Here is a 21,648-nt window from a genome sequence, read left to right on the forward strand (position 1 = left end):
AATCCGTCCGCTTGTGTCGCACAGGCGGTCTGGCTCGTTCTTTCTTCTTCGTCGGGCGAGCCAATCGCCGCGCGTCCGCAGAACAACGCCGCGGGTCTCCTTGCTGGATCTCCCGTCCCCCGCCGATGCGCCGGTCCCTTGCAGGTGGCGCTTGTGTCTCCGCAGCGGCCGCGCTTGCCGCTCGCGTGGCAGGCACTGTTTGTTTGCTTGTCGGCGCCGTTGTCGTGTGCGCTGTGTTGTTGCTCTCTGTGCCTCTGTGTGCGTGGGGGACGAGCGGGCGGACACGCGTCCCAGAGCGGCATTGTGCGACACCGCCCGCGTCACCTCTGTCTCACAATTCCGCGTCTGTCCCACCACCCCTGGCCCCGGCCCCTTGCCTGGCCCTCCACCCACGCCCGTCTCCCGATCCGGCCCCTGATCGGCTCGGTATATAAGCGCCTCCCTCGCCCCTCCTCCTCCTCTTATTCCATCACTTTCCAGACCAAACGTCTCTGCCATCTCGCCGTCGGCGTCCGTCTCAGGCTTCCCGCTCTCCCGCTCGCTCGTCTGTCCTCCGTCGCCATGCACTCCCGTCTCTTCCTGCTCCTGGCCATTGTCGTGCTCGTCCTCGTTGCCCACTCTGCCGAGGCCAGCCAGCGCAAGGCCAAGAAAACCACCAAGAAGACCACCACCACAAAGCCCACCAAGCCCACCAAGGCTCCTGCTCCTCCCCCGCCTCCTCCCAGCGGCGGCAAGAGCCTGGCCTATGCCACCTACCACATGTACACGAGCAGCGAGGTGTGTTTCCCTTCTTTATGCTTCTCTGCTCTTTGCGGATGGCGCCTTGCAGCCCAGGTCTATTCGATCGTCCGCGTCGCACGGACAATGTCTCTCTGCCTCGTGGGCTCAGCCGGCATGCAACTGACCCTGATTGTCCCTTCCGACCTGCCCATTCCTGCGACACAGAGCCTCTCGACTGTTGCCTGCAGCGACGGATCCAACGGCCTCATGACCCGCTGGGGGTACTCCAACCTCAGCCCAATGTGGCCCTATGTCATGGCCTTTAACGGCGCCGGCTGGAACAGCCCCAGCTGCGGCACCTGCATCGAGCTCACCGACACCATCACCGGCAACACCATCCACGCCACCGTCATCGACCAGTGCGGCCCTCCCCCCAGCGGATACAGCGCCCACTTTGACATTGCCCCTCCTGCCCACCAGGAGCTCTTTGGCGCCTCGGCCAGTGTCAGCAAGGGCTTTGGCAGTGCCACCTACCGCACCGTCTCCTCGTCCAACTGCCGTGGCAACCGTGGATAATCGATATCCTCCCTTTTCATGTCGCCCTCTGGCCCGCATTTCTATCCTGCCCATCTCTTTCGTCCAACGAACCACCGCCCGTCGCGGGTGGGTGCTCAAGTCTGCATTTCCAACAACCCCATCCTAGCCGCTCGCCACACCCATCCACCGCCGCATTTCGCACACACTCCTGAATCTAATCTGTCTTCAGTAGAGAAAATGGCGCCTCGCTCACTCCCCCCATTCGCTTTCCTTTGCTCTTCTTCGAAACCCTGACTATTGACCTCCATATCTCGACAAGCCGTTTAGGCTGAAAACACATAGAAGGCTGGTTCTTTCTACCATGATGTTCTTCTCGCGACCAATTGGTTCCAGAATACAATCGATTGCTTTGACACATCCAAATCGCTCTTTTATTTCCGTTGCTGCGTCGGCTGTGCTTCGTGATATGCGGCTCGGGTCATCCGTGGATCCCGCCAATCTGCTGCAGCAATGCAAGTCCGTGCTGATCACGCAAAGAGCTTCTTGACGTCTTTGGCCAGCACGGTCTCGTCATCCTTGGGCAGGATGCAGGCTTTCCAGTCGGCATGGTCCGGTCTGCCTATCAGGTTGGCCAGGACGGCGCTGAGACACACCAGAACACGGTTAGTATCGCTGCCAGTTCGCTCCATGTCGTCGAGCTCTGGCTGCCACAACGCCGAGGCCGGCCTTTCGCAATATCACAACGGTCACTGCATCGCACTGGGGCCTCACCGTGGGAAGATCAGACTGAGGGCTCGTCGGGCCCGGCGCCCCTCGTCGATGGCCTTGCGATACTCCTGGAGCCGCTCGGCCGTTGGAGCGATGATGATATGCTTCGTGTCGCCACTGGTGTCTCGGAACTCGACGTGGCAATAGGGGGACTGTGGATCGACGGGATACGCTCGGGTGTCGTGCGCAATGTTGGTGACGGTCAGGTCGTATCCGTCCCCCTCGGCCGCCTGTGAAAATGCCTGCTCAAGAGAGCCCAAGAGAGCCTTGGGGATGGGCACCAACTGCGTTGCCAACAGACATACGGGAGAGAGCGGACTCGATATCAGCAACCGTCGAACTGGAGGCAATAAGCAGCTCCATCTTCTCCAAAGTGCATTCGTCCGTCATCCAAACCATGCAGTATCCCTCCGCTGGTACCAAGGAGCTCCATCGGCGCTCCTTTCCTTCGCCCCCGAGTCGCTTACCTGTAGATGCATGTGCTGAAATCCCGAGTAGTACCCGCCAAACATCTCAAACGCGACCAGAACCTCGTCCCGCTCCTCCACTGCCTTTGCAAACTTGAGCTTGATCGCATCCATTTCATCGAGGATTCTCTGCCCAGCCTCGGCCGTGATGGTGCCGGCGCCTTCAACCGGGTTCTCACGAGCAAGCTCGGGGTCTTCGAGCAGTCGGATGTTGGGATAGTGTGCGATGGGGACGATCAACAGGTGCCCTCCCCATGGTGACAGCCCGCCTTTGGCCAGAGTGACGTAGACTTCGTCGCCGATGGACACAATCAGATGCTTCTCAAGTTTGGTATTCGACAGACAGAACCAACACTCGTGCGCTGTGTGCAAACGGATCCCACAGATGGCCATTAGTTGCTGTGTTTCCAAGGCAACATCGGTGAGCAGTCCGACTACTCCCATCACACCAGCCCCGCCCGCTGCCACGAGACATCTTTCTGCAAGGCCCCTACATCGCTGCTCGAGATACGCCTTCTTCTCGGTTGTTTCGTTGGCCTTGGGGCAGTTGCGGATCAAATGTCCCGGCACGTTGCAGATCTTGCACAAGTAGCCCTCCGGCACGGCTGTGTTGCCTCCCGGGGCCGATTTCTGTGGGCAGTTTCGGATCCAGTGGCCCTTTTGGCTGCAGATGTTGCAGGTGTATGTGTCAGGCGGCCCCCCTGCACCAGTTCCTCCAGCCTCGCTGTTTGCTGCCTGGCGAGCGAGGACTTCGGGGCAGTTTTGGATCCAGTGGCCCTTTTGGTTGCAAGCATTGCATGTGTATGTATCGGGAGGAGGAGGGCGAGCGGCGTTGTTGCTGCCTCGGTTCGGACACTCCTTCACAAAGTGACCGGGGATGTTGCAGATCTTGCAGACATAGCCATCTGGCGGCCCATCTGAAGAACAGATGACGTCCCCCCCCCGTGTTCCCAGGATCGAAAGGCAACAACAGTGAGGAAGAGGCGGGTGGATACGGACAAGAGGTCCCACAAACGAGTCGATGAACCCGATGAGCTGCGCTTTGATGGCCTGCCGTGCGGCAACTCAAGCGATCGAGTGCACCGTACCTGGTCTCTGTCGCTTGCCTGTGTTCCAGAAAAAGCCCATATCCTCCTCGACTTCGGGGCCACGCTTGTTGGAGTTTGCAGAAAACAGCGAGGTCCTCATAAACGGCGAGTCTGTCACCCGACAGGCAGGCAAGACACTGAGCTGCTCCTCGGTCATAGCCGACATGGGCGTCACGTTGCATGCATAGAACCACTGCCGTTGGTTGCGAGGCCGGGGATACAGCATTAGTCGTGCTCATGTTGGCCAAAGCGGAGCCCAAACGGCACCAGGCACTATGGGCCCATGCATCCCATCCAGCAACTTACCCGCGCCGCCTTGGAGCCAAAGGGACCCAGGCCGATGAAGCGGGTGACATGGGTCGCTCCGTTGGTGTTGTAGTAAGGCTCGCGCTCAAAGAAGACTTCGGGCGAGGCCGAGATGGTATCGCGGCTGGATCGCCGCCACAGCCGAAGCCAGATCCCGAGAGCCCTGGCTGCCGAGTTGACCTTCGATGCCGGCCTTGGCTGCGAGCTCGGACTGGTTCTGGATGCCAAACGGATACTCGAACGACAGCAGAATGTCGATGCCCTTGGGACCCTTGCCCGCAAGCTGCTCGCATTGCCGCGGGAGATTGCGGAGCTGGGCAGCATCCCGAGCGTCTCCTCCGACGTATGCGATGCGGATGCCCTGGGTGGTCGTGTAAACGCCGGTCGGGCCTGCCAGAGGGTGATCACCGATAATGATAAATACCGGGCCGGGACCTTGCTGCTCAGCGAAGAAACGAACGGCGATCGTGCCCCCCCCTTCCCCTGCGCTGTGATTATGCAACAGGCGCCAGATCAAGCGCCAGCCCGTCCAACAGCGATCAAGGGCCACATCCACAGCCTCGATGGACGGGCTCCTTACCGAGGAAAAACAGGTTCTCAGCAAGATCGCCGCCAGAGCGCTCCATGGCAGCCTTGGCCTTCTCGGGAATCTTGCTGCTGCCGGACAGAACATAGGTAGAAGTTGGGACTGGCGGCGAGAGAAATTGCCGGGAGTTAGATGGCGATTCCACATCGATGGTAAATCGCAGATGCCAGGACATGTTCGGATGCCACGATCTTGGCTCTTGGCTCTTGGCTCTTGGCTCTTGGCTCTTGGCTCTTGGCTCTTGGCTCTTGGCGCTCGCCCCCCCCCCAAAGGGCGATCCTTGGCTGGCTCCGGAACTGTGACCCATACCTTTGAGATCTCCATCGAGCAGGCTCTGCAGCTGGTTACTTGACACCGATCCCTCTTCATCATCGGTTGGCGCAAAGAACTCGCCAACACAGAAGATCAGATCGAAGGGCCCGTTCTTGGCATGGATGGAGCTGATCTTGGAAGCAAAGGTCTTGTACTGTCCACGGACGGGACCCACGGCGAGGCTGTTGGCCGGCAGTTGGGGCAGTAAGCACACAGACAAACAACCAGGCAGCCAAGTCGATAGAATGTGCATGGAGACTGGTGATCTTGGTTCTTGAGTCTGCGTTGCATGCCAGATCCCGGCGCGACATGCAAAACGGATCTCAGCGAGGGACGAGATTCCAGGTGGACATCTCCATCGATATAAGCCGTCGCAGGGCAACGGTCTGTATATCGGTATGCCTGCACCAGCAGACAACGTACATTTTCACTGTCGTCATCTTGTTGTATTCGCGGCCGGCGATGACTCTCCCGAACGGTGCTCCTGTTGCGGGTTGCGAGGAAGGGACAGGCTCAAGGCGAAGCTCGATGCACACACGCCGATCTTTTGCTGATGCCGTGGGCTGAGGTGCTCCCGGTCTGCTGTAGTGCCGCTGTGGTGCCGCTGCGGTGCTTGCGAAGACCGTTGGTTTGGTCGCCGCCAAGATGATCGGCAAGAGCGTCCCTGGCCTCAGCACCGGTTTTGGTGGCCAGCCGTGCGCAGCAGTGACGCCTGAGTGAGTCGGTCTTGCACCAGCGACGGCTGTCGATCGGTCGGCCTGTCCTTGGACCTGCATCGCCAACCTGCTGCGTCCATCAGCAATCCCAAGCACCACCTCGATCTGTCTTCCTGCCATCCGTATCTTGCGGCTGGCTACATTTACATCTGTTGATCTATCTTGTTTGATCTTGGACTTTCCGTCTTCCCCTCCCCACATGCCCGAGAAAAAAGCCGTCGCGCCTCAATGGTGGTTTGGTAGGCTCTGTGTTTCCCAGCCCTTCCGCTCGGGAGCGGTCGACAGCCGCACATCCCGCACGAGGGGCGTGGAACTGGGCTCGTCAATGCAGGCTCAGCAGATGTGTTCTCGAGGTCCACGGCATCGTTAACTCTGGCATGTGCGCCTGTGTGCTCGCCCTCTCTCCGGACCAGGTGGCGCCGCTGCCGCAATTGCCGCTTGCTTTACTCAGTAAGTATCGGAGGCTCCACGGAGGCCAGGGGAGAACGACGACTGGCACTCGGGGTCGATGCATCTGCCAATAGAGCTCTCGGGAGATGAGCGCTTTGTCCGCGATGCATGCACATTCGCGCTGCAGACACAGCCATGGGGCCTCATTTGCTCCTGATCCTGGAGGAACCGCCTCCATTCCATTCCATCTCATCTCATCCATCCCATTCCATCCATCCCATCCCATTCCGCCCGTTTGGCGCTGCCCAGTCCCCTGGACACGATCAAGGTCCGTCTCCAGACCGTCACCGGCAACGGCAGCATTGCCACGGTGATTGTGGACTCGTTCAAGAAAGAAGGCCCGTTTGGGCTCTATGGAGGTCTCTCGGCCTCGCTCCTGCGACAGGGCACCTACTCGACGGCCCGGTTTGCCGTCTATGACGGCATCAAGCTGAAGCTCCAGCCAGATCCCAAGGGTATGGGCGTCGCGCCGGATGCTGGCTTATCGCCGCGGCTGGGTTCAAAGGATTGCTCCAGAGCAGCGGTGCTGGAGCGGGGTGGGGCCGAGCACGGCGATCGGCAATACGGCGGCTGTTGCATCGGCAATGGCAGCGTTGTCGATACGAATGTGGACGGCCTCGGGGCTGGCTTTGGATAACCGTCTTTGCTCGCACACTTGGGCCTCAGTCCCTCTGACCTACAGCGAAAACATCCTTGCCGGCATTGTCGGTGGTCTCATTGGAGGCCTCTGCGGCACTCCGGCCGACTTGGTCAATGTGCGTATGCAAAATGACGGCAAGCTCCCCGTCGAGAAGCGCCGTGGCTACAAGAATGCCTTCCACGGCTTGTACCGAATCGCCAAGGAGGAGGGCCCGGTAGCGCTCTTCCGTGGCATGGGGCCGAATCTGTACCGATCCATGGCCATGACGGCGAGTCAGGTCGGAAGTAAGTCCTTGTCGCTCTGGCGAGATATCTGGCCACTGCTTGATACTGTGGCGGTCAGAGGACAGCTTGGAGACTTTGGCTGTGCTGTGCTCTCCCAGACCGCAAGAGTGCGAGAGGCTCTAACCAGCCCACCCTCGTTCCAGGCTACGACATCTTCAAGAACGAGCTCCTGTCCACCGGCTATTTTGTCGACAACATATACACGCACTTCACGGCCAGTCTCTTGGCTGGCTTGGTGGCCACGACGGTCTGCTCGCCGTTTGATGTCGTCAAGACTCGGATGATGGCCTCGTCCACTGGAGCGAACAAGGTGAGGGAGGGAAGGGGATTCGGACGGTGCCTGTTGTGGTCTCTCTTCTTCATGTTGGCTCCGAAATGTGTGCGCAGAGCCCCCCGACTAATATTCGCGCACCACCATCTCGATGCTGTTCCTGCTCCCGGGGCCATCTACTCGCGACTGGCTGACCTGTCAAAGGGAATGATGGGCGTCACCATGCACATTTTTAGAACGGAGGGCCCGCTGGCCTTCCTCAAGGGCTGGATTCCATCGGTGAGTCCCGCATGCTCAAGACAGCAGCTCGCTTGGGCACAGTCCAGGACGGTGCTCATGCACAGTCTCGCCGTGTGCCTCCAGAGTCTGGGTGAGAAACAACGGCGATTGCCAAGGTTGATCGCTTAGCACATCACTCACTTTGACCCGCTCGGTCCTTCGCTCTCTTGCCGAATACTCCCTCCCTCCCGGGCCGCAGTATACCCGACTCGGTCCCCACACCATCCTTACGTTCCTGGCGTATGAGAAAATCAAGGAGGTTTACTCGCACCTCGCTGCCTAATTGCCGCCAGAGCCCGCCCAGTCCACGTATACTCTGGGCCGACTGGAGATGACTCTTGCCCACGATTTCGCATGGACCCTCACCCCCCCCCCGCTCTGTTCTCTTGCGGTTGCATTGCACCGACTCACTCAGCATGCAAGATAGATATCTCTGCACCTCGTTCTTCGCGCCAAAAGCCCCACCACCCCTCGCCCCGCTTTGCGAGAGACGGTGCGAGGGACGTGGGCCAAAACCGTCGCTCGTCTCTGTGGGCCACACTCTGAGACAAGCAGACTCGAAGCTATTGGGCCAGCGGTTTATTACAAGCACGGAGGAAGTTGGGTGGATGGGTGGTTATGAATATTTTCGAGTGGGAAGCAACGGCTTGGAGGAGAACAGGCCCGGAGAAAAGGATCAAAGATAGGGAGAAGCCAGAGAGAACAGCCAACGACCGCACACGAGGCAAACTGCCACAGCATGCAGCCGGCGCGCGGACGACGGAGTCTCGGGTGCAAAGGGTTTCAGAGGAAAACATGGAACACATACACATCACAAAAAACTGCAACACACACAGCCGAGATCGGCAAGTATCGACATGAGGAGGAGTTGACCTCAGAAGCAGCCGCCAACCAGCCAGCGAGGATAGCCCGATTCACGCGGCCCAGAGAGGACGAACGCAGCTACTGCTGGGGCTTCTCGAACTTTTGGTTGACGGCGTAGAGCTTGATGTTCCGGTCCTGGGTAACGGCGAGGAAGGGGAAGCTGCGGGACAGCAACGGCAACGAGAGACATGCAAGTCAGTCAGCCCTCGTCGGAGAATGAAGTGCGGAGAGAAAGGTCCGAAGGTCTGACACGCGACATGGAAGGCAAGGCCCACAACTTCATGATGGCGACAGCCCTCTGCGAGCAGGCAAGGCAGCTCAGGACACTTACGGGTTCTCGCGCTTGTTGGTGATGACCAGGGTGGGGTCGTTTCGGAGATTGCGAACGATCAGGACGACTCCGGCGGCGACACCGAGTCCGACCATGCCCAGCAGAGGATAGAGGAAGGGGCTTCCAGGGATCTGACGCACGAGGCTGGAGTGATGGCAAGGCGGTCCGTTAGAATATCCGTGGTGACGAGAGTACGACCGATGGCCGTCAAAGTGTATTAGAATATTGGTCAGGCGGAGTGGACAATGGTGTGGGAGTTAGACGGCGGGGAAGGTCGGGCGTTATGGAGGCTCAAAACGAGTCCTCCGGGCCACAAACCAGCCGCCACCCCCACAACGCAACCAAACCTCATCTGCAGCCACCGAGGTCAGATGCAGATGCAGAAGCAGATGCAGAAGCAGCGACAGAGGCCGGGGTAGTAGTAGCGGCAGTGGCAGATGGAAGCGCGGAAGGCGGTGCGGCCGTCGTGAACGGATGCGAAAGCACTAGACTTGCCTCTTCATTTTTGCAGATAGATGGATGGATGGGAACGATCGCAGGCGAGAGGATAAAAGCTCAACGACGGGACGAGGCCAGCGACGGCGGGCTGGCGACGACGGGCGACTTTTAAGCTCTGGGCGGAGAGGGAGTCGAGGGAGAGCGGGCTCTGGGCCAGCAAGGAGGGGGCGGAGGGAGACTCCAGCGACCCAACGGCAAAAACACCGCAGCGCCGTGACAATATGCGACAACATCCGCGAACGACGGGTGTTGATGGGATTGGCAGCGTCGCCGACGTCGATGGTGTTGATAGGGCGACTGGGTCCCCAGCTGCCAACACCCGTCGCAGTCGGCCGGCGACGATCAACAGTCGGGCGTGCTCCAAGGGCCGGTGTTGATGGCAACAGGCCACGACATGCCAACGTCGACGAACGCTCACAAACGTTGGCGAATGCAGACCAAAGCATACATGGACGAAGAACAGCCCAGATGCTCCCCCCGTGTCCTCGACACAGGCACGTCGCTGTGCGAAAGAGGACAGGCGCTCGTCAACTGACGGCTCGGGCTTGGCCAGATGACCAGCGCCAGTGCGATATCCGAGCCAGCGACGCAATGGATGCCAAGTCCAGTGCACCAATCGCCGGGCCGCGTCGTCGTCATGAGAACGGGACTGACCATGCCAGCCCATGCGTCCGGCCGCGGCCATGGCAAGCGGGCGTCCATTGTCTGCAGCGAGCTTGACTGATGGCGACGAGGGCATCCCAAGAAAGCCCGGATGCTTGGGGTCCTTGGTGCGGACTGCTGTGGTTGCTTGCAGCCGCTTGGTGTTGTCGACTCAACAGTCCAGCCTCGAGGCTGGACCGTCGGTGAACGAAATCGGCTTGGGTGCCTCGGACACCCACCCACGGAGCAGGACATCAAGGCAGCCTGAACCAGGTTGGACTGGACAGGCGGAGATCGTCTGGGGCTGGCGACGAATGCCTCGGCTCCACCGCCGGCTTTCAGCGCATCTGCGGGTCGTTCAAGTTTGCTTTTTATTGCGATCGGACAACGAGGGCATGCGGCCATGCGGCCGAGATCGGGAAGCTGCCGCTCGGAGGAAACACAAGTTTGAAGGTATTTTGGGCAAAGACCGAGACATTGGATGAATTACCGGCGATTCAGCCGTTGTGATTGCTGCGAGTTGCGGGTGCTTGACGAGAAAAGAACAATATACAGACTGCGACCAAGGCGGCAAGACCAGCGTCGACAAGAGAATGACAGGCAGGGTCGTTGCGCACGGCGAAAGGAAAGATTCAAGAGAGAGAGCCGAGAAAGCGGCGTGGTCCTCATGCCCCAAGATCCACCAGTGGATCAACTTGAGGGCGAGAAGGAGACGTTGTTGTGAAAGACAGATTTCGGCCCGAATCAAAATGCAAGGTGTGCGGCTGTTGGATCAGCAGGCCGTCCAACTCGGTTGCGCCCATAGCCAGATGGGGGCGATCCGTCACGCCGCAAGGCACCATGATCCAACGGAGGCGGTCGCTGGGCAGCAAACATCGATGCCGATGATCCTCCGTCCGATCCAAGATGGTATGCAACACGCAGAAGAGCAACGCCGCCTGAATGCAACTGCAGCGGCCAGCCGTCCCTCGCGATCAAGCGTCGCTCTATCAGAGACGGACAGACTCGCAGAGCAGTGTCCAAGCAGGACGACAGGCAAACGAGGGAATAGAAAGATTGGGAGCATTGAGAAGAAAGGCCGACGAGGGGCTCAAAGCGTGAGACCAACGGGAATGGGGATGCCGGCGTGGGGTTCTCGGCATCGCACCCCGCACGGCACGGAGGGCCTGCCGTCGTGCCAGGGGTTCGAGGAGCTGCGATGGGGCGGGGTCTTTGGCGATGCCCTTGGAGATGGGTATGGGTACGAGAACGAGGATGGGCGGCCATGGACCGGAGGCGAGCGCATGCGGAGACCCAGCGACGACGAGCGATGCGACGGGATCGGTAGTGCCGTTGGACGGGGCTGGTCCCGCGAGGTCCTGAAGTAGAACTCGGCCTCGAGGATGCCGATCCTTGTCGCAAAGGCTTGCCAGTGGTCGTCGGGGATGAAGAGCTCGTAGCCGATGACCTCGAGGAACTCCCACTCGAGCTGGTTCAGCGACTGCATCGAGATGCCAAAGATGGTCGCCCAGGAGGAGTTGGAGTAGCGTTGGTCGTGGTGGAACTTTTGCGCCAGCACCAGGGCCACGCGGAAGATCGAGAACATCTGGCTGATACTGATCGGCGGCTCTGAGGCTGGCTCGGCCGACGCCATGGGAGCTTGCTGGCGCTTCTGCCGGAAGGAACCGACCATGGCGCAGAACTTGTCGACGTAGTAGAACGCGGGCTTGAGGAGCGGCTGTATCTTGTGGTATCGGGACAGCAGACGGGCAATATTGCTCGAAACCCGTCGGAAGTTGCCGGTGTGGGCCACCCAGGTCTCTGCGGGACCATAGACGAGGCGATGGAGGACATAGGCCGCCTGGTCCGAGCGGCTTTGCCAGTCAACCACAGGGCCAGGGACATGCATCGCCGGCAGGGATGCTTGAGCAGCCTCGCTTTCGGAGCCGGGGTTCAGGCCGCATCCCTGCGAGGATCTATACAGGAAGCGCTGGCGGCTGTAGCCAAGGGGCTCGACAGCATCCTGGGGTCGCTGGTGAGGCCGGTGTCCAGAGCTGACATAGACCATGGCCGGAATAACTTGGTGGTGACGGCGACAAGAGGTATACAACGAGGGGATGTGGGTATGCACTGGGGTTCATGCGCCAAGCACAAGAACTCGCAGACGGAGATTGTCAGTTGTTGACCACCAGCCGCCGCGAGCCCGAGGGGGCATTGGCGGCTTAAATGCCCAGACGAGGGACAGGAGGAGGGGGGGGGCGAAGAGGCGAGGATGTCCAGAGCAACCGGAGTGTCTCACAGGCTCAGCGGGAGCCCGAATGGAGGGAACCAGACCGCCAGCACGACAAGCGGCTGCCAAAGAAAAAATTTGACGGACACGGCGCTGGTCGCCGGTGCTCGCTGGCGGCGGCGCTTGGCGATCGGGCGATAATGCAGGCAAAGTAAGAGAGGGGGGGGGCAAATGGGCTTGGTCGGCAACAAGCCTGGACGCTGGGGCAGCATAGCAGTCCATGCCGCCCGACACAGCCGACGCAGCGGCGGTCACATCGATGAGGGTCACATCGACAAGGGTCATACCGCCGATGAGACCGTCGCCGATCCGAGCCACGATGGGCAAGCACGATGATCCGAGCCCGGCCCGCAGGTGGATCCTGTGTGCATGTGGGTGGGTTTTGGGGAGAGCGATTGGTGTCCGATGCAATTCGCCCCACCAAATGTAGTTGCCGAGCGCAAATTGCATATCCAAATGTGCTTGTCGATTCCGTTCCGCCTCTCCATTGCGCTGGATTGCATTGTATTGCGCTGAATTGCATTGCATTGCATTGCATTGCATTGCATTGCATTGCATTGCATTCGCCCACTCCCGCCGGTGGATCAAGAATCAGGTCGCCTCCACCACAGCGACACTCGGCCGTTCGGTTCGTCGGGCTTGTCTGCTTGCTCGTCTTTCCATCAGCCCGCCTCATTGGCTCCAACCTGCTCCCCCCCCTCGTCGTCGTTTGTCCAGCCGGCCGCTGCATCGCTCTCTCTTGGACCCGCCACCGACACCCATCGCCGCATCCGCATACTTTCTCACTGCAGACCAAGACCCAAGCGCCCGATTCTGCCCTGGTCCGCTATCGGCTGATCGCGCTGCTCGCCCATCCGCCAGATTTTGTTGCTCTCGTCTTTGCCCTCCCGGTCGGCCTTGAGATCGCCCATCTCGCTTCATTTGTCCCTCCTGTGCGGATCCTCTCTGCCCACGATATCCTTTTCTTTCTTTCTTGTCTTTCTTCCCGGCCTCTGCGGGTCTCTTGCTCTTATTTTCCGGGTTGTTCACAGGAAGCCACCCACCAAGCTCGCGCGAAACCATGGATGAAATCCTGGACAAGCTACGCGTTCTGAACTACCAGAAGGACTTTTGTCGCTCGATGTAGGGCTCCTCGCCGCCGCCTGTCTGTCTGTCTGTCTATCTGTTCGTCTGTTCGTCTGTCATGTCCCTGGGGTAGCTCTCCGGATCGATTGTTGGCCAGCAGGCGACACCAGATAGATGAGAGATGGCAGCAGGCCACCGGATGATTCCGGCTGATGGGATGTTGCCAGGGATCACCATCCGACGCGTGCGAGGGCCGGTGCGAGGTCGCAGCCGGAGCCTGCCGTCTGTTGTTCGCCCGGGGAACACCCTTTTCCAAGCCCGGAATGACCCCGGGGCGGCGCCGTTGCGTGAGCAGTGGCCCGCTGCAGCGACTCGTTGCAGTGGCTCATTGCGGTGGCTTAATTGCGAACCCCATCTGCGCGGCGGTCTGGTCTCCTCGGTCATGTCGTTGGGGTGGGTGGCTGGGTGGCTTACTCTCCGGTGCCTTTGCCATCCCTCGGTTCTTGCAGGGGCTTCCGGCCGCTCAGCCGGGTGTACTTTGTGGTCTCGGCCTCGAACCCGAACGAGCAGTTTTACTATCTGACGTCGCTCTTCAGCTGGCTCATGAAGCTGAACCACCAGCCGTTCGACCCGCCGGGGCAGTTTGACGACCCCAATGCCTCCGCCGCCAATATGGGTAAGCAGCCGCAGCCAAGGCCAGGGTGGAGCAAGACGGGCCAGGACAAGACGGAGCATGGCGCTCCCGGATGCTGGAAGGCGCTCGCCATGGCGCATTGTCCGGGCGTTTGCGCCAGACAGACAACTTCAAAGCGTGTGAGCAGGCCCTTGGCTGCAGGGCCAGGGACGTTGTCCGGATGCTCCTGGCTGGATGCTCCTGGCTGGATGCTCCTGGCTGGATGCTCCTGGCTGGCTCCTGGACTGCTCGGACCACGGTCCGTTCGCTCGGATACGATTGCAGTCCAGGCACTGGTCGGCCAGCGCACGGCCCCAGCACCAATCGACCAAGAGCCAGGTCCCCACCCCTGCTCGGACGGGCTTTGACTGGTAGCATCACAGGACCCAGGCATCTTGGTTCTCAGAGGGGACGATCCGGAGTAGCAACCGAACCAACCTTGTCGACGGCCATTGTCTGCAGTCGTCCGAGAGAGGCAGTCTCACGCCCTTTGACGTCCTTGCTGACCACACTCCTTCTCCTCCCCGTCGTCGCGCCGGCCTACAGTCGATGCACTGAAGCAGATGGGGATCCAATTCGAGTACGGACCAAATCGTCTGAAGCAGGGATATGGCGAGGCGGTCTTGTATACCCTGCAGAATCTCGTCGACAGAGCCCTCCAGGCAAACGGATTTGTCTTCCAGAAGCCGGCTCATCGAAACGACGAGTATGTTGTCCAATGCATCTGGATGCACTGCGAATGCTTGGGCCTCAGATCAGGCGCACAGAGTGGGCGTGAGGTATATCCAGGGCGGAGAACATGGTCGGGAGTCGAGATACCGATGCTGCAACCACAGCTCGTCCGGAACACCGAGTCGATCGCTAACTGGTTGATCGGTCAACGTCATCACATGTCTGAACGGTATCAACGGCAACAACCACTCGTGGCATCGCTTTGGATGGATGGTCGCGCGAACGGATGTTTTCCCGATCGGCTGGTCCACAACATTGCCTACTGGGTTGCGCATTCACTCTGGACTGCATGAACGATGGTCCCCTTGATGTAAAGCTATCCAGAGGAGGCCGAGGTGGACATGGACGCCGAGGTCACGACCGAGCTCGTCGAAGACCGGCTGGAGGTCGAAGAGGAGGACGAGGAGGTGTTTGTGGACTCGTACACCCCTGGCCCGAAAGCCGATGAATCCAAGCAGTAAGTCCGCGCCCGTCCCGCAACTTCCCTCGCCTCGCAATGCCTCCTCTCAACTGTCTCGTTCCGCCTTGCCCTGCGCGCAAATAGGACTCCGCAGGCGGCAGCCACCAAGCCCAAGATTGACCCGGCCGAATGGCGGATCGAAGTTGAGCGAGTCAGCCCGTTTCTCAAGGTCCAAATCACCAACGACAACAAAGATTGGCGCATCCATCTGGAGCAGATGCAGCACCACAAAGTGGTATGGTCCGAGATCTTGTCGAGCAGTGGGCAGTGGGCAGTGGGCAGTGGGCAGTGGGCAGTGGGCAGTGGGCAGTGGGCAGGGAGAAACTACTGTGGTGCCGATTTGTATATGCGCATGCTTGCTCATCCGCTCATCCTGCGACACCGCACATGCGGGCTCGACTGTCCGTCAACACTCCCACACGGAAACGGCCTGATGGGACGATGCGGCGCTGTGGCGATGTGGGAATGAAATGGCCCATCCAATTCATGGCATCGCACAGACAATCCACTCCTCGCTCTCCGAGACCAAGACCCACCTCACCAAGCTTCACGCCGAGATCGAAAAGACACTCGAGAAGATTGTGTCTCGAGAAAAGTACATCAACACCCAGTTCGAGGGCCAGACGGAGGAGTTCCGGAGCTTGCAGGACCAGCTCTCGGAACTAAAGCAAAAGTACAACATCACCAACACCAACGTCACAGAGCTCACCAACGAGCTTTCGAAGCTGTCCGAGATGCTGGATGGCGTCAAAGCTCGGATGGACGACATTGGCAACGGCATGACGGACTCACGTCCACTGGTGAACATCAAGCAAGGTGTCTCCAAGCTCAAGGTGAGGACACACGTCGGACTGGGGCTGACCTCTACATCGATGAATCCAGCTGCATCGAGCCGACGGATCGCAGGATGGCGAGCGTGTGTTGTACGTGGAGGATGGAGTGATGATATGTCCTGGGTGACCCCGTCCCTGACCCTGTCCCTGACCCTGACCCTGACGGACTTGTCTCCAGGCGGAGATCAAGCAAATGGATCTCCGGATCGGTGTTATCGAGCACACGCTGCTCCACGCCAAGGTGAGTCCGTGGCAAAGCCTTCGCGCCGCCGTCGATGCTGGGCGATGAGAGCCAGCGAATGTAACCCCTCCTTTCCTGCAATCCACAGCTCTCTGCAAAGTCGGGGCTGGTTTCGGATCGACCCAATTATGGACTGATTCAAGTGCGCTGAGACATGAGATCGGCATTGGGGAGAGCCCGTTTGTCCCACGGATGATGCGAGGCAAAGCCGCTGCCTTCCTCAATCAATACACTTGTTCTGGGCCGACTCTACAGATACAATCGTGCTGCCAGTGGCGTGGAATTTGACGATGCACAGATAAGATGTTAGGAACTGTATTATGCCTCTGTCTGCCTTGAACTTGCGCTCCTCTTCTGTCTCGCAACCAGTGTCGGAGTCCATTCGCCCATCAACTCGGGGGAGTCTGCCGAGGATCGTGTCCTCCCGCTCGAACATCACGCTGTATTGACGTTTTGGCGAGATATGGAGTACAAGCCCAGGGTTTTCTTGCTTCCGTATGCACTCTTCATCTCTCTCTTGAGTGGCTTGTTCAATTCCTGGCTCGGGACTCGTCCCTTCGAGGTCACCGGTCTCGACGGCTGAGGCGATGCAACGGAGCCTGTGAGGCTGCTGGTGGATCTTGCGACCATGGCCTTGTCCGCTCTCTGCATCATCAAGAGCTTGCGCCTCTCCTCGGGCGATAGAGGCCGGCGAGCAGCCTTGTCCATGAGATCCTGCTTTTCTTTCTGCTTTCGTCTTTCGTTCCGAGCGAGGTTCTGCTCCATTCTAACGATCCGGTGCTCCTCCTCTGGGGTTGTGGCAATGCAGCCCGAGGGCGTTCATATCCCATTCGAGCAGAAAATCCGTTGGCCAATCCGAGCCGTTAGGAAGTAGCACATGTGAGAACAGCGGAGCCAAGCAGCGACCAAGAGTGATGGAGGGATGCGTCACGCCTGACGACAGCAACGGGATATGACTCTCCCCCCGTCGACGTTGCGCAGTGACCCGGGGCAGTTGGGTGCTTCGATTCATGCCCATTCGGGGCCAACCCACCAAGCAACAGCGCCTTGATTGATTGGTCGGTTGTAAGATCGCTTGGTTTCTTCCCTTGGTTGTTTGTCAGTGTTGAGTTGCAGCCGCCGTTGATCTGCTCGTCGGGGAGCAGCCAGAGCACCACGCGGTTATCGGCGTCATGGAAGCCGGAGGTGGAGACAACTTGTGTTAGATAGCCGGTGCCAGTTGTCGGCGAGGGCTCCATATCGCCGCCATTGCGACCACATGCCTGCATGGTGCAACGCTCTGTGCACAGTCGTCATATACATGAGAGAGACTCTCTGACGAGCTCACCAGCGCCTGGACAGACTCGGATAGGTTCCGCACAGAGGCAAAATGAAGAGGTGTCGATCCAAAATTGTCTTTTGCGCCCAGGTCCTTGCTACCGAGAGTCTTCTTCTGGAGCAGAGTCTTGATGACCTGAGAGTGCCCGCTGTTTGCAGCCCTGGGAACAGCGTGGTTCAAGGGATAGGATTGCCAAGAGAGTTAGCTTCGTTGGGGAGAAGCGGCATGGACGAGGCTCTGTGCTTTGGCCGACCATGCTCCGGATTCACAGAGCAATCGGGCCGCGCCTCTGCAACGGCTCTCCGACAGGTTACCAATGCAGTGCTGTGACTCCGTATGTGTCCTTGATGTGTGGATCTGCACCAAACTCCAGTAGCACCGAGACAATCTGGTTGTGGCCGTGTTGGCATGCCAGGGACAGGGGACTGGTTGTTGAGATACCAACGACGCAAGCGTATACAACCCGTCAGCCGAGTGGCCTTCTGTCGAACAATGTCGACACCGACAAACACGCCACCGACCCCTGTCTACGTTGCACGCAGTTCTGGAAACGGCGACAAAGAGCGCTACAGACGTTCGTCCTTGTACCGGCTTGATGACATTGACGTTCACTCCTTTCCATAACAGGCTGTATACCTGGAAAGGGATCAAAAGTGCAGTCATCTGAATTGAGACGGAGGTCAAGTAGCGCCACCTCCCTCAGAACCAGTATGCACTTTGAGTGCACCAATGGTATCGCATATTGCAGTCCCACCGCTTTCGATAATAGAAGCATACTTTGTCCACATCGCCGTCACAGCATGCCTCGGTGAGCTCGTGCTCGCTTTTGGAAAGCAAGCCCAGCTGATGCTGCATGTTCTTGTCGCCCTCGATCGACGCCGAAAGTGCCTTGAGCCGCAGCTGACCACCCAGGATCGTTTCTGCGCCAGGGACCGGGGTCTCCAGAGGATGGGCTGGGCGAGCCGGCTCGATGGGCGTGCTTTCCTCGTCGGCCATATCGTTGGCGGATATGCCGAGCCCGGGCATGGACCTGGACGTCTGGCGGCGTATCAGCCCTGCGGGATGTGCGTTCTTGCCCCGTGGGAACTTGGAGGCCGAGCCCTTGCGAGACTTTGGTGCGTCCGGCGACGAGATGGTGTCTTTGGACTTGCGCTCCGTTTCCGAGTCCGACTGGGGTGGCTTTGAGTCGCCGCTGCTGAGAGCCGTTCTCGAGGCGGTCTTGGGCTTGGGTATCCGATGGGGTTTGGGATTGACATTCGAGCGGTCGTTGGGAACGGGGGTGGGCGCTGGATGGACTGGGCTCTGCGAGCCTGGCCGTGATGGTGGCTTGGACTGACCTGGAGATTTTGGAGAAGGAGCCTCGCCTCCGGCCGGAGGCGATTTGGGTTTGGACGCTTTTGCATTCTTGGGCCGCGATGCCCGAGGCACTTCACTCCGCTGCGGCGTGCCACTCTTTGGCCGATGTGGAAGGGCTGGCTTGGCTCCGGCTGCATGGCTGTCCGCGGGCTGTTGCGCCCCGACAGGAGCCGGAATTGTGTGTGGTTCGGGCGGAGGTGTCTCTGTGGCCTGCTTGGTCGACTTGGTCGGCAGCGGAGGGTTAGTAGTCGTCGAGTCGTTCTTGATGTTGATGGTGGACAGGGGTGCACTGCTTGGAGTGCTGGACTTGGGGTTCTCGATGAGCGCGCTGAGGGCAAAGTTGACAACGGTGGTCGTGGGCCGACCGTCGAGCTTGGGACGGACTTGAGCCGCAGGGGCGGGGGAAGTAGCCATGTCCATAGCCTTGCTTCAATCGGAGAAGAGCAAACCGGATGTGTTCTGGCTGGCTTGAAGTGACTGAGGGTGTCGAAACAGATGCGGAGAGTACTGATATACAAAGAGATTGGGGACAGGCGCCGGGCTGCTGCTCGGTGTGCTGGGAAGGGGGGGAAATGGTGCTGCCGCCGAGTCCAGGAAGTAGGGCAATTGGGGATCGACGATGGATCAGGAAGACATCTATAGGCGGCGGGCGCCGTGAGGGTTGGTGTGCAAGATTTGGGTGTGAGAATAGAAAACGCCAGGATGGCGGAGGGATATTTGTTTCGCCTGTTCTGCTCGGCGTGTGGATCTGTGGATGGAAAATAGCACACGGGCAGCTCCTCTGGCTGGCATTGACCGAGGGGACAGAAGCGCCCAGGCGTACTGGAATCGTGAGGGCCTGCAGAGAAGAGGTCAAGGGCAGGGTTGGATGCAGGGGCGAGCTGTTTGTGTGCGGGTTCCAAACATTCCATGATTGGGATGGGTTTTCGGCATGTAGCGATTGGATGCGGCGGGCGGTGTGGGGAAGGAAAACGATGCATTTGCGAGACTGATGTGTTCTCTTGCCCCAATATTAGATTGCGAATTCCCTTGCGCTCTCGGTGTGTAATGAAGGACCCGTATACAGGTGTCCTATGGGACAGGAGTCTGACGAGCGCTGTACGCACACTGGGCAGGCTATCACCGACACAGGTTCGGGATTCGGAATCGAGCGTGGCATATAGTCTGTATTCTTTCAACGAGCAGCGTTCTGGTGAGGGGGGAGTGATGGAGGACAGGTGTTCTCTCGAGCGGCCGGATAAGATGCCACCAAAGCCCGGCTCAGTTCTTCTTGGGAGCAAACATATTGGCCAGGTTCTGGCTGATGTCGGGCATCTCCATCTGAGGAGTGTTTTGTTGGCGTTGCTGGCGAACCTCCTGTCGGAGCCAAGATGATGGGGTCGCGATGAGAGTGTTAGCCAGGGTTGATTTGTACGATGGCATGAACGAGCAAGCGCTGGGCTCGGCAAGAGCCAAGCAAATCCCCACATGAGCAACGCCAGCCGCACTGACCTGTAGCGTCTCCTGGTCCAGCGAGTTCATGAGCTTGGGCATGCCAATGACCATAACCAGACCAAAGATGGCCATGAGCATCATCGGGTTCTGGAACAGCGACCAGATGCTGAATCCCTCGCGAGCCTGCACGAAAGCGGCGGATCGTCGTTAGCGAGGCACTCGGCAGCACTGCAGCACACAGTCGCTTACAAACCCGCTCCCATGAGCCGCCGCGATACCCATCGTCCATATCCCGTCTTGGGAAAGCCTGTTGCTTGTGCGGGATGTCTGGCGAAACCCACCATGAAGTAGTTCAGCTTGGAGTGCGCCGACACCTCGAGGGGCAAGGTCAGCAGCGGACCGTGCTTCTCCCAGTTGGTTCCAGGGTAGGTGATCGACGGCTGGATGGAGCTCTTGGAGACATCAATGCGAATCTGCGTGCAATGAACTAGTATGAGCCACAGCAATTGATATCGAGCCGCTCGGAATACAGCCACATCTGTGGTCGCACCCGTGGTCGCAGTCAACGGCGAGCGACGTCCGGGTCATGGGTCAACGGACCTTTTCGAAAAAGAAGCGACTGTTGACGATCTCAACCAGATGAGAGCCTTCGGGCAGATTGTTGCTGTTATACGAATGCACGTGTGGGACTCGTCAGCACGCCTGAGATCTGGTCCAAGCATCGGGGAATTCGACTTGGATGCTGAGCCTCCTCCCAAAACGGAGCCGGCGCCCAGGGAATGGATCTGCGTTGCTCAATCGAAATAATACGCACAGCTGAAAGTATCCATCTTTGTCGATGAGAGAAACTTGCTCGCCACCATTCAGGTAGACCCGCGTGTTGGGTCCAAGATCGTCGAGATCTGAGTTTGTTGAAAGGACGGCCATCCCAGGTTAGCCAAGATGCACCGAGGACAGCGACTGCCAGAGATGGCATTGAGGGCCTAAAGAGCGCTCGAGTAGGTCTGGCATGTGGCGGGCCTACGGATGCCGATCCACTTTGACGGTTCGGCGTATCGATATGCGTCGCAAGCTGAAATCCACCGGCAAAGCCCAAAACACGGCTCCGTTCGTCTCCTCAGCATATAGGGAAGGCGATTAGGCTGTGGGCCGTCCATCCGCAATGCATCACACGAACAGACGAACCTTTGACGACATCGTTGGTGACGATGCGGCCCCGGAGAGTCCGAGCGGCCAGGGTCTCTTGGCGGGCATTGACACTGGATCGGAACGGAGGGATGAGCCGAGTGCTGCCACGATCGGTGGATGGAGCGGCTGGTGAGCAACAGAGCTGGAAGAAACATTTCACGCACCTGGATGCAGCCAGAAGTAGAACGGCGAGCAGCAGCGCAAGCAGGTGCTTCATTGCGGCAGGATCGTGGCCGTTTCGAGGGGAGATGCGGGCGAACGATGCAGGCAAATGATGCAGGCAAAGGAGCGCGACCACGACAGAAACGGATGCTTGGGCA

General features: G+C 59.2%; 7 protein-coding genes across 7 annotated transcripts; 3 read left to right on the forward strand and 4 right to left on the reverse strand.

Moving 5' to 3' along the window:
• The first annotated feature begins 479 nt into the window (after positions 1-479).
• BJ171DRAFT_456532 (Cerato-platanin-domain-containing protein) lies at positions 480-1,674 on the forward strand. The gene is made up of 2 exons (XM_053108320.1): positions 480-777; positions 946-1,674. Exons 1-2 carry the CDS (start codon positions 562-564, stop codon positions 1,294-1,296), a joined length of 567 nt encoding a protein of 188 aa, XP_052969381.1. The 5' UTR covers positions 480-561; the 3' UTR covers positions 1,297-1,674.
• BJ171DRAFT_494192 (CwfJ C-terminus 1-domain-containing protein-like protein) lies at positions 1,608-5,422 on the reverse strand. Its single transcript, XM_053109998.1, has 10 exons — positions 5,208-5,422; positions 4,782-4,966; positions 4,467-4,574; positions 4,026-4,276; positions 3,887-3,970; positions 3,581-3,773; positions 2,987-3,409; positions 2,493-2,854; positions 2,029-2,309; positions 1,608-1,899 (listed from the first exon to the last, which is right to left on the reverse strand). Exons 1-10 carry the CDS (start codon positions 5,222-5,224, stop codon positions 1,785-1,787), a joined length of 2,019 nt encoding a protein of 672 aa, XP_052969382.1. The 5' UTR covers positions 5,225-5,422; the 3' UTR covers positions 1,608-1,784.
• Positions 5,423-5,543: 121 nt separating this feature from the next.
• BJ171DRAFT_494194 (mitochondrial carrier domain-containing protein) lies at positions 5,544-7,889 on the forward strand. The gene is made up of 7 exons (XM_053109999.1): positions 5,544-5,739; positions 5,914-5,950; positions 6,200-6,405; positions 6,617-6,874; positions 7,018-7,184; positions 7,350-7,424; positions 7,624-7,889. Exons 1-7 carry the CDS (start codon positions 5,700-5,702, stop codon positions 7,705-7,707), a joined length of 867 nt encoding a protein of 288 aa, XP_052969383.1. The 5' UTR covers positions 5,544-5,699; the 3' UTR covers positions 7,708-7,889.
• Positions 7,890-10,639: 2,750 nt separating this feature from the next.
• Positions 10,640-11,920, reverse strand: BJ171DRAFT_294928 (uncharacterized protein). Its single transcript, XM_053106975.1, has one exon. It carries the CDS (start codon positions 11,804-11,806, stop codon positions 10,850-10,852), a length of 957 nt encoding a protein of 318 aa, XP_052969384.1. The 5' UTR covers positions 11,807-11,920; the 3' UTR covers positions 10,640-10,849.
• Positions 11,921-12,840: 920 nt separating this feature from the next.
• On the forward strand, positions 12,841-16,286 carry BJ171DRAFT_494204 (intra-flagellar transport protein 57). The gene is made up of 8 exons (XM_053110000.1): positions 12,841-13,150; positions 13,603-13,769; positions 14,313-14,472; positions 14,815-14,955; positions 15,043-15,193; positions 15,459-15,791; positions 15,970-16,032; positions 16,121-16,286. Exons 1-8 carry the CDS (start codon positions 13,089-13,091, stop codon positions 16,181-16,183), a joined length of 1,140 nt encoding a protein of 379 aa, XP_052969385.1. The 5' UTR covers positions 12,841-13,088; the 3' UTR covers positions 16,184-16,286.
• Positions 16,287-16,467: 181 nt separating this feature from the next.
• On the reverse strand, positions 16,468-19,120 carry BJ171DRAFT_472711 (uncharacterized protein; the record flags this gene model as incomplete). The annotated part of the gene is made up of 5 exons (XM_053108672.1): positions 16,468-16,820; positions 17,066-17,294; positions 17,360-17,510; positions 17,925-17,986; positions 18,128-19,120. The coding sequence occupies 5 exons, from the start codon at positions 19,118-19,120 to the stop codon at positions 16,468-16,470; spliced, it is 1,788 nt and encodes a 595-aa protein (XP_052969386.1).
• Positions 19,121-19,699: 579 nt separating this feature from the next.
• On the reverse strand, positions 19,700-21,583 carry BJ171DRAFT_494212 (uncharacterized protein). Its single transcript, XM_053110001.1, has 7 exons — positions 21,493-21,583; positions 21,326-21,399; positions 20,955-21,042; positions 20,741-20,804; positions 20,482-20,613; positions 20,198-20,323; positions 19,700-20,062 (listed from the first exon to the last, which is right to left on the reverse strand). The coding sequence occupies exons 1-7, from the start codon at positions 21,543-21,545 to the stop codon at positions 19,967-19,969; spliced, it is 633 nt and encodes a 210-aa protein (XP_052969387.1). The 5' UTR covers positions 21,546-21,583; the 3' UTR covers positions 19,700-19,966.
• Between the last annotated feature and the right edge of the window lie 65 nt (positions 21,584-21,648).

The sequence above is a fragment of the Polychytrium aggregatum genome, assembly GCF_025602895.1.
Source record: "Polychytrium aggregatum strain JEL109 chromosome Unknown BJ171scaffold_8, whole genome shotgun sequence".
NCBI classification, from domain to species: Eukaryota; Fungi; Chytridiomycota; class Chytridiomycetes; order Polychytriales; genus Polychytrium; species Polychytrium aggregatum.

Excerpts from the sequence above, each read along its gene's own strand:
- BJ171DRAFT_494194 (XM_053109999.1), top strand. The coding sequence starts at position 5,700 with ATGCCCGAGAAAAAAGCCGTCGCGCCTCAATGGTGGTTTG. Across the intron at positions 6,406-6,616 it reads GCTCCAGCCAGATCCCAAGG|TCCCTCTGACCTACAGCGAA; the intron begins GTATGGGCGTCG and ends CTTGGGCCTCAG. Across the intron at positions 7,425-7,623 it reads TCAAGGGCTGGATTCCATCG|TATACCCGACTCGGTCCCCA; the intron begins GTGAGTCCCGCA and ends CCCGGGCCGCAG.
- BJ171DRAFT_494212 (XM_053110001.1), bottom strand. The coding sequence starts at position 21,545 with ATGAAGCACCTGCTTGCGCTGCTGCTCGCCGTTCTACTTCTGGCTGCA. Across the intron at positions 21,043-21,325 it reads CACCAACGATGTCGTCAAAG|ATCTCGACGATCTTGGACCC; the intron begins GTTCGTCTGTTC and ends CAACAAACTCAG. Across the intron at positions 20,063-20,197 it reads TGGACCAGGAGACGCTACAG|GAGGTTCGCCAGCAACGCCA; the intron begins GTCAGTGCGGCT and ends TGGCTCCGACAG.
- BJ171DRAFT_294928 (XM_053106975.1), bottom strand. The coding sequence starts at position 11,806 with ATGGTCTATGTCAGCTCTGGACACCGGCCTCACCAGCGACCCCAGGAT.
- BJ171DRAFT_456532 (XM_053108320.1), top strand. The coding sequence starts at position 562 with ATGCACTCCCGTCTCTTCCTGCTCCTGGCCATTGTCGTGCTCGTCCTC. Across the intron at positions 778-945 it reads ACATGTACACGAGCAGCGAG|AGCCTCTCGACTGTTGCCTG; the intron begins GTGTGTTTCCCT and ends CCTGCGACACAG.
- BJ171DRAFT_494192 (XM_053109998.1), bottom strand. Across the intron at positions 3,971-4,025 it reads CTCGGGATCTGGCTTCGGCT|CGCGAGCCTTACTACAACAC; the intron begins GTGGCGGCGATC and ends GTCTTCTTTGAG. Across the intron at positions 2,855-2,986 it reads GGCGTATCTCGAGCAGCGAT|CGCACGAGTGTTGGTTCTGT; the intron begins GTAGGGGCCTTG and ends GTTTGCACACAG.
- BJ171DRAFT_494204 (XM_053110000.1), top strand. The coding sequence starts at position 13,089 with ATGGATGAAATCCTGGACAAGCTACGCGTTCTGAACTACCAGAAGGAC. Across the intron at positions 14,473-14,814 it reads CCGGCTCATCGAAACGACGA|CTATCCAGAGGAGGCCGAGG; the intron begins GTATGTTGTCCA and ends CTTGATGTAAAG. Across the intron at positions 14,956-15,042 it reads AAAGCCGATGAATCCAAGCA|GACTCCGCAGGCGGCAGCCA; the intron begins GTAAGTCCGCGC and ends GCGCGCAAATAG.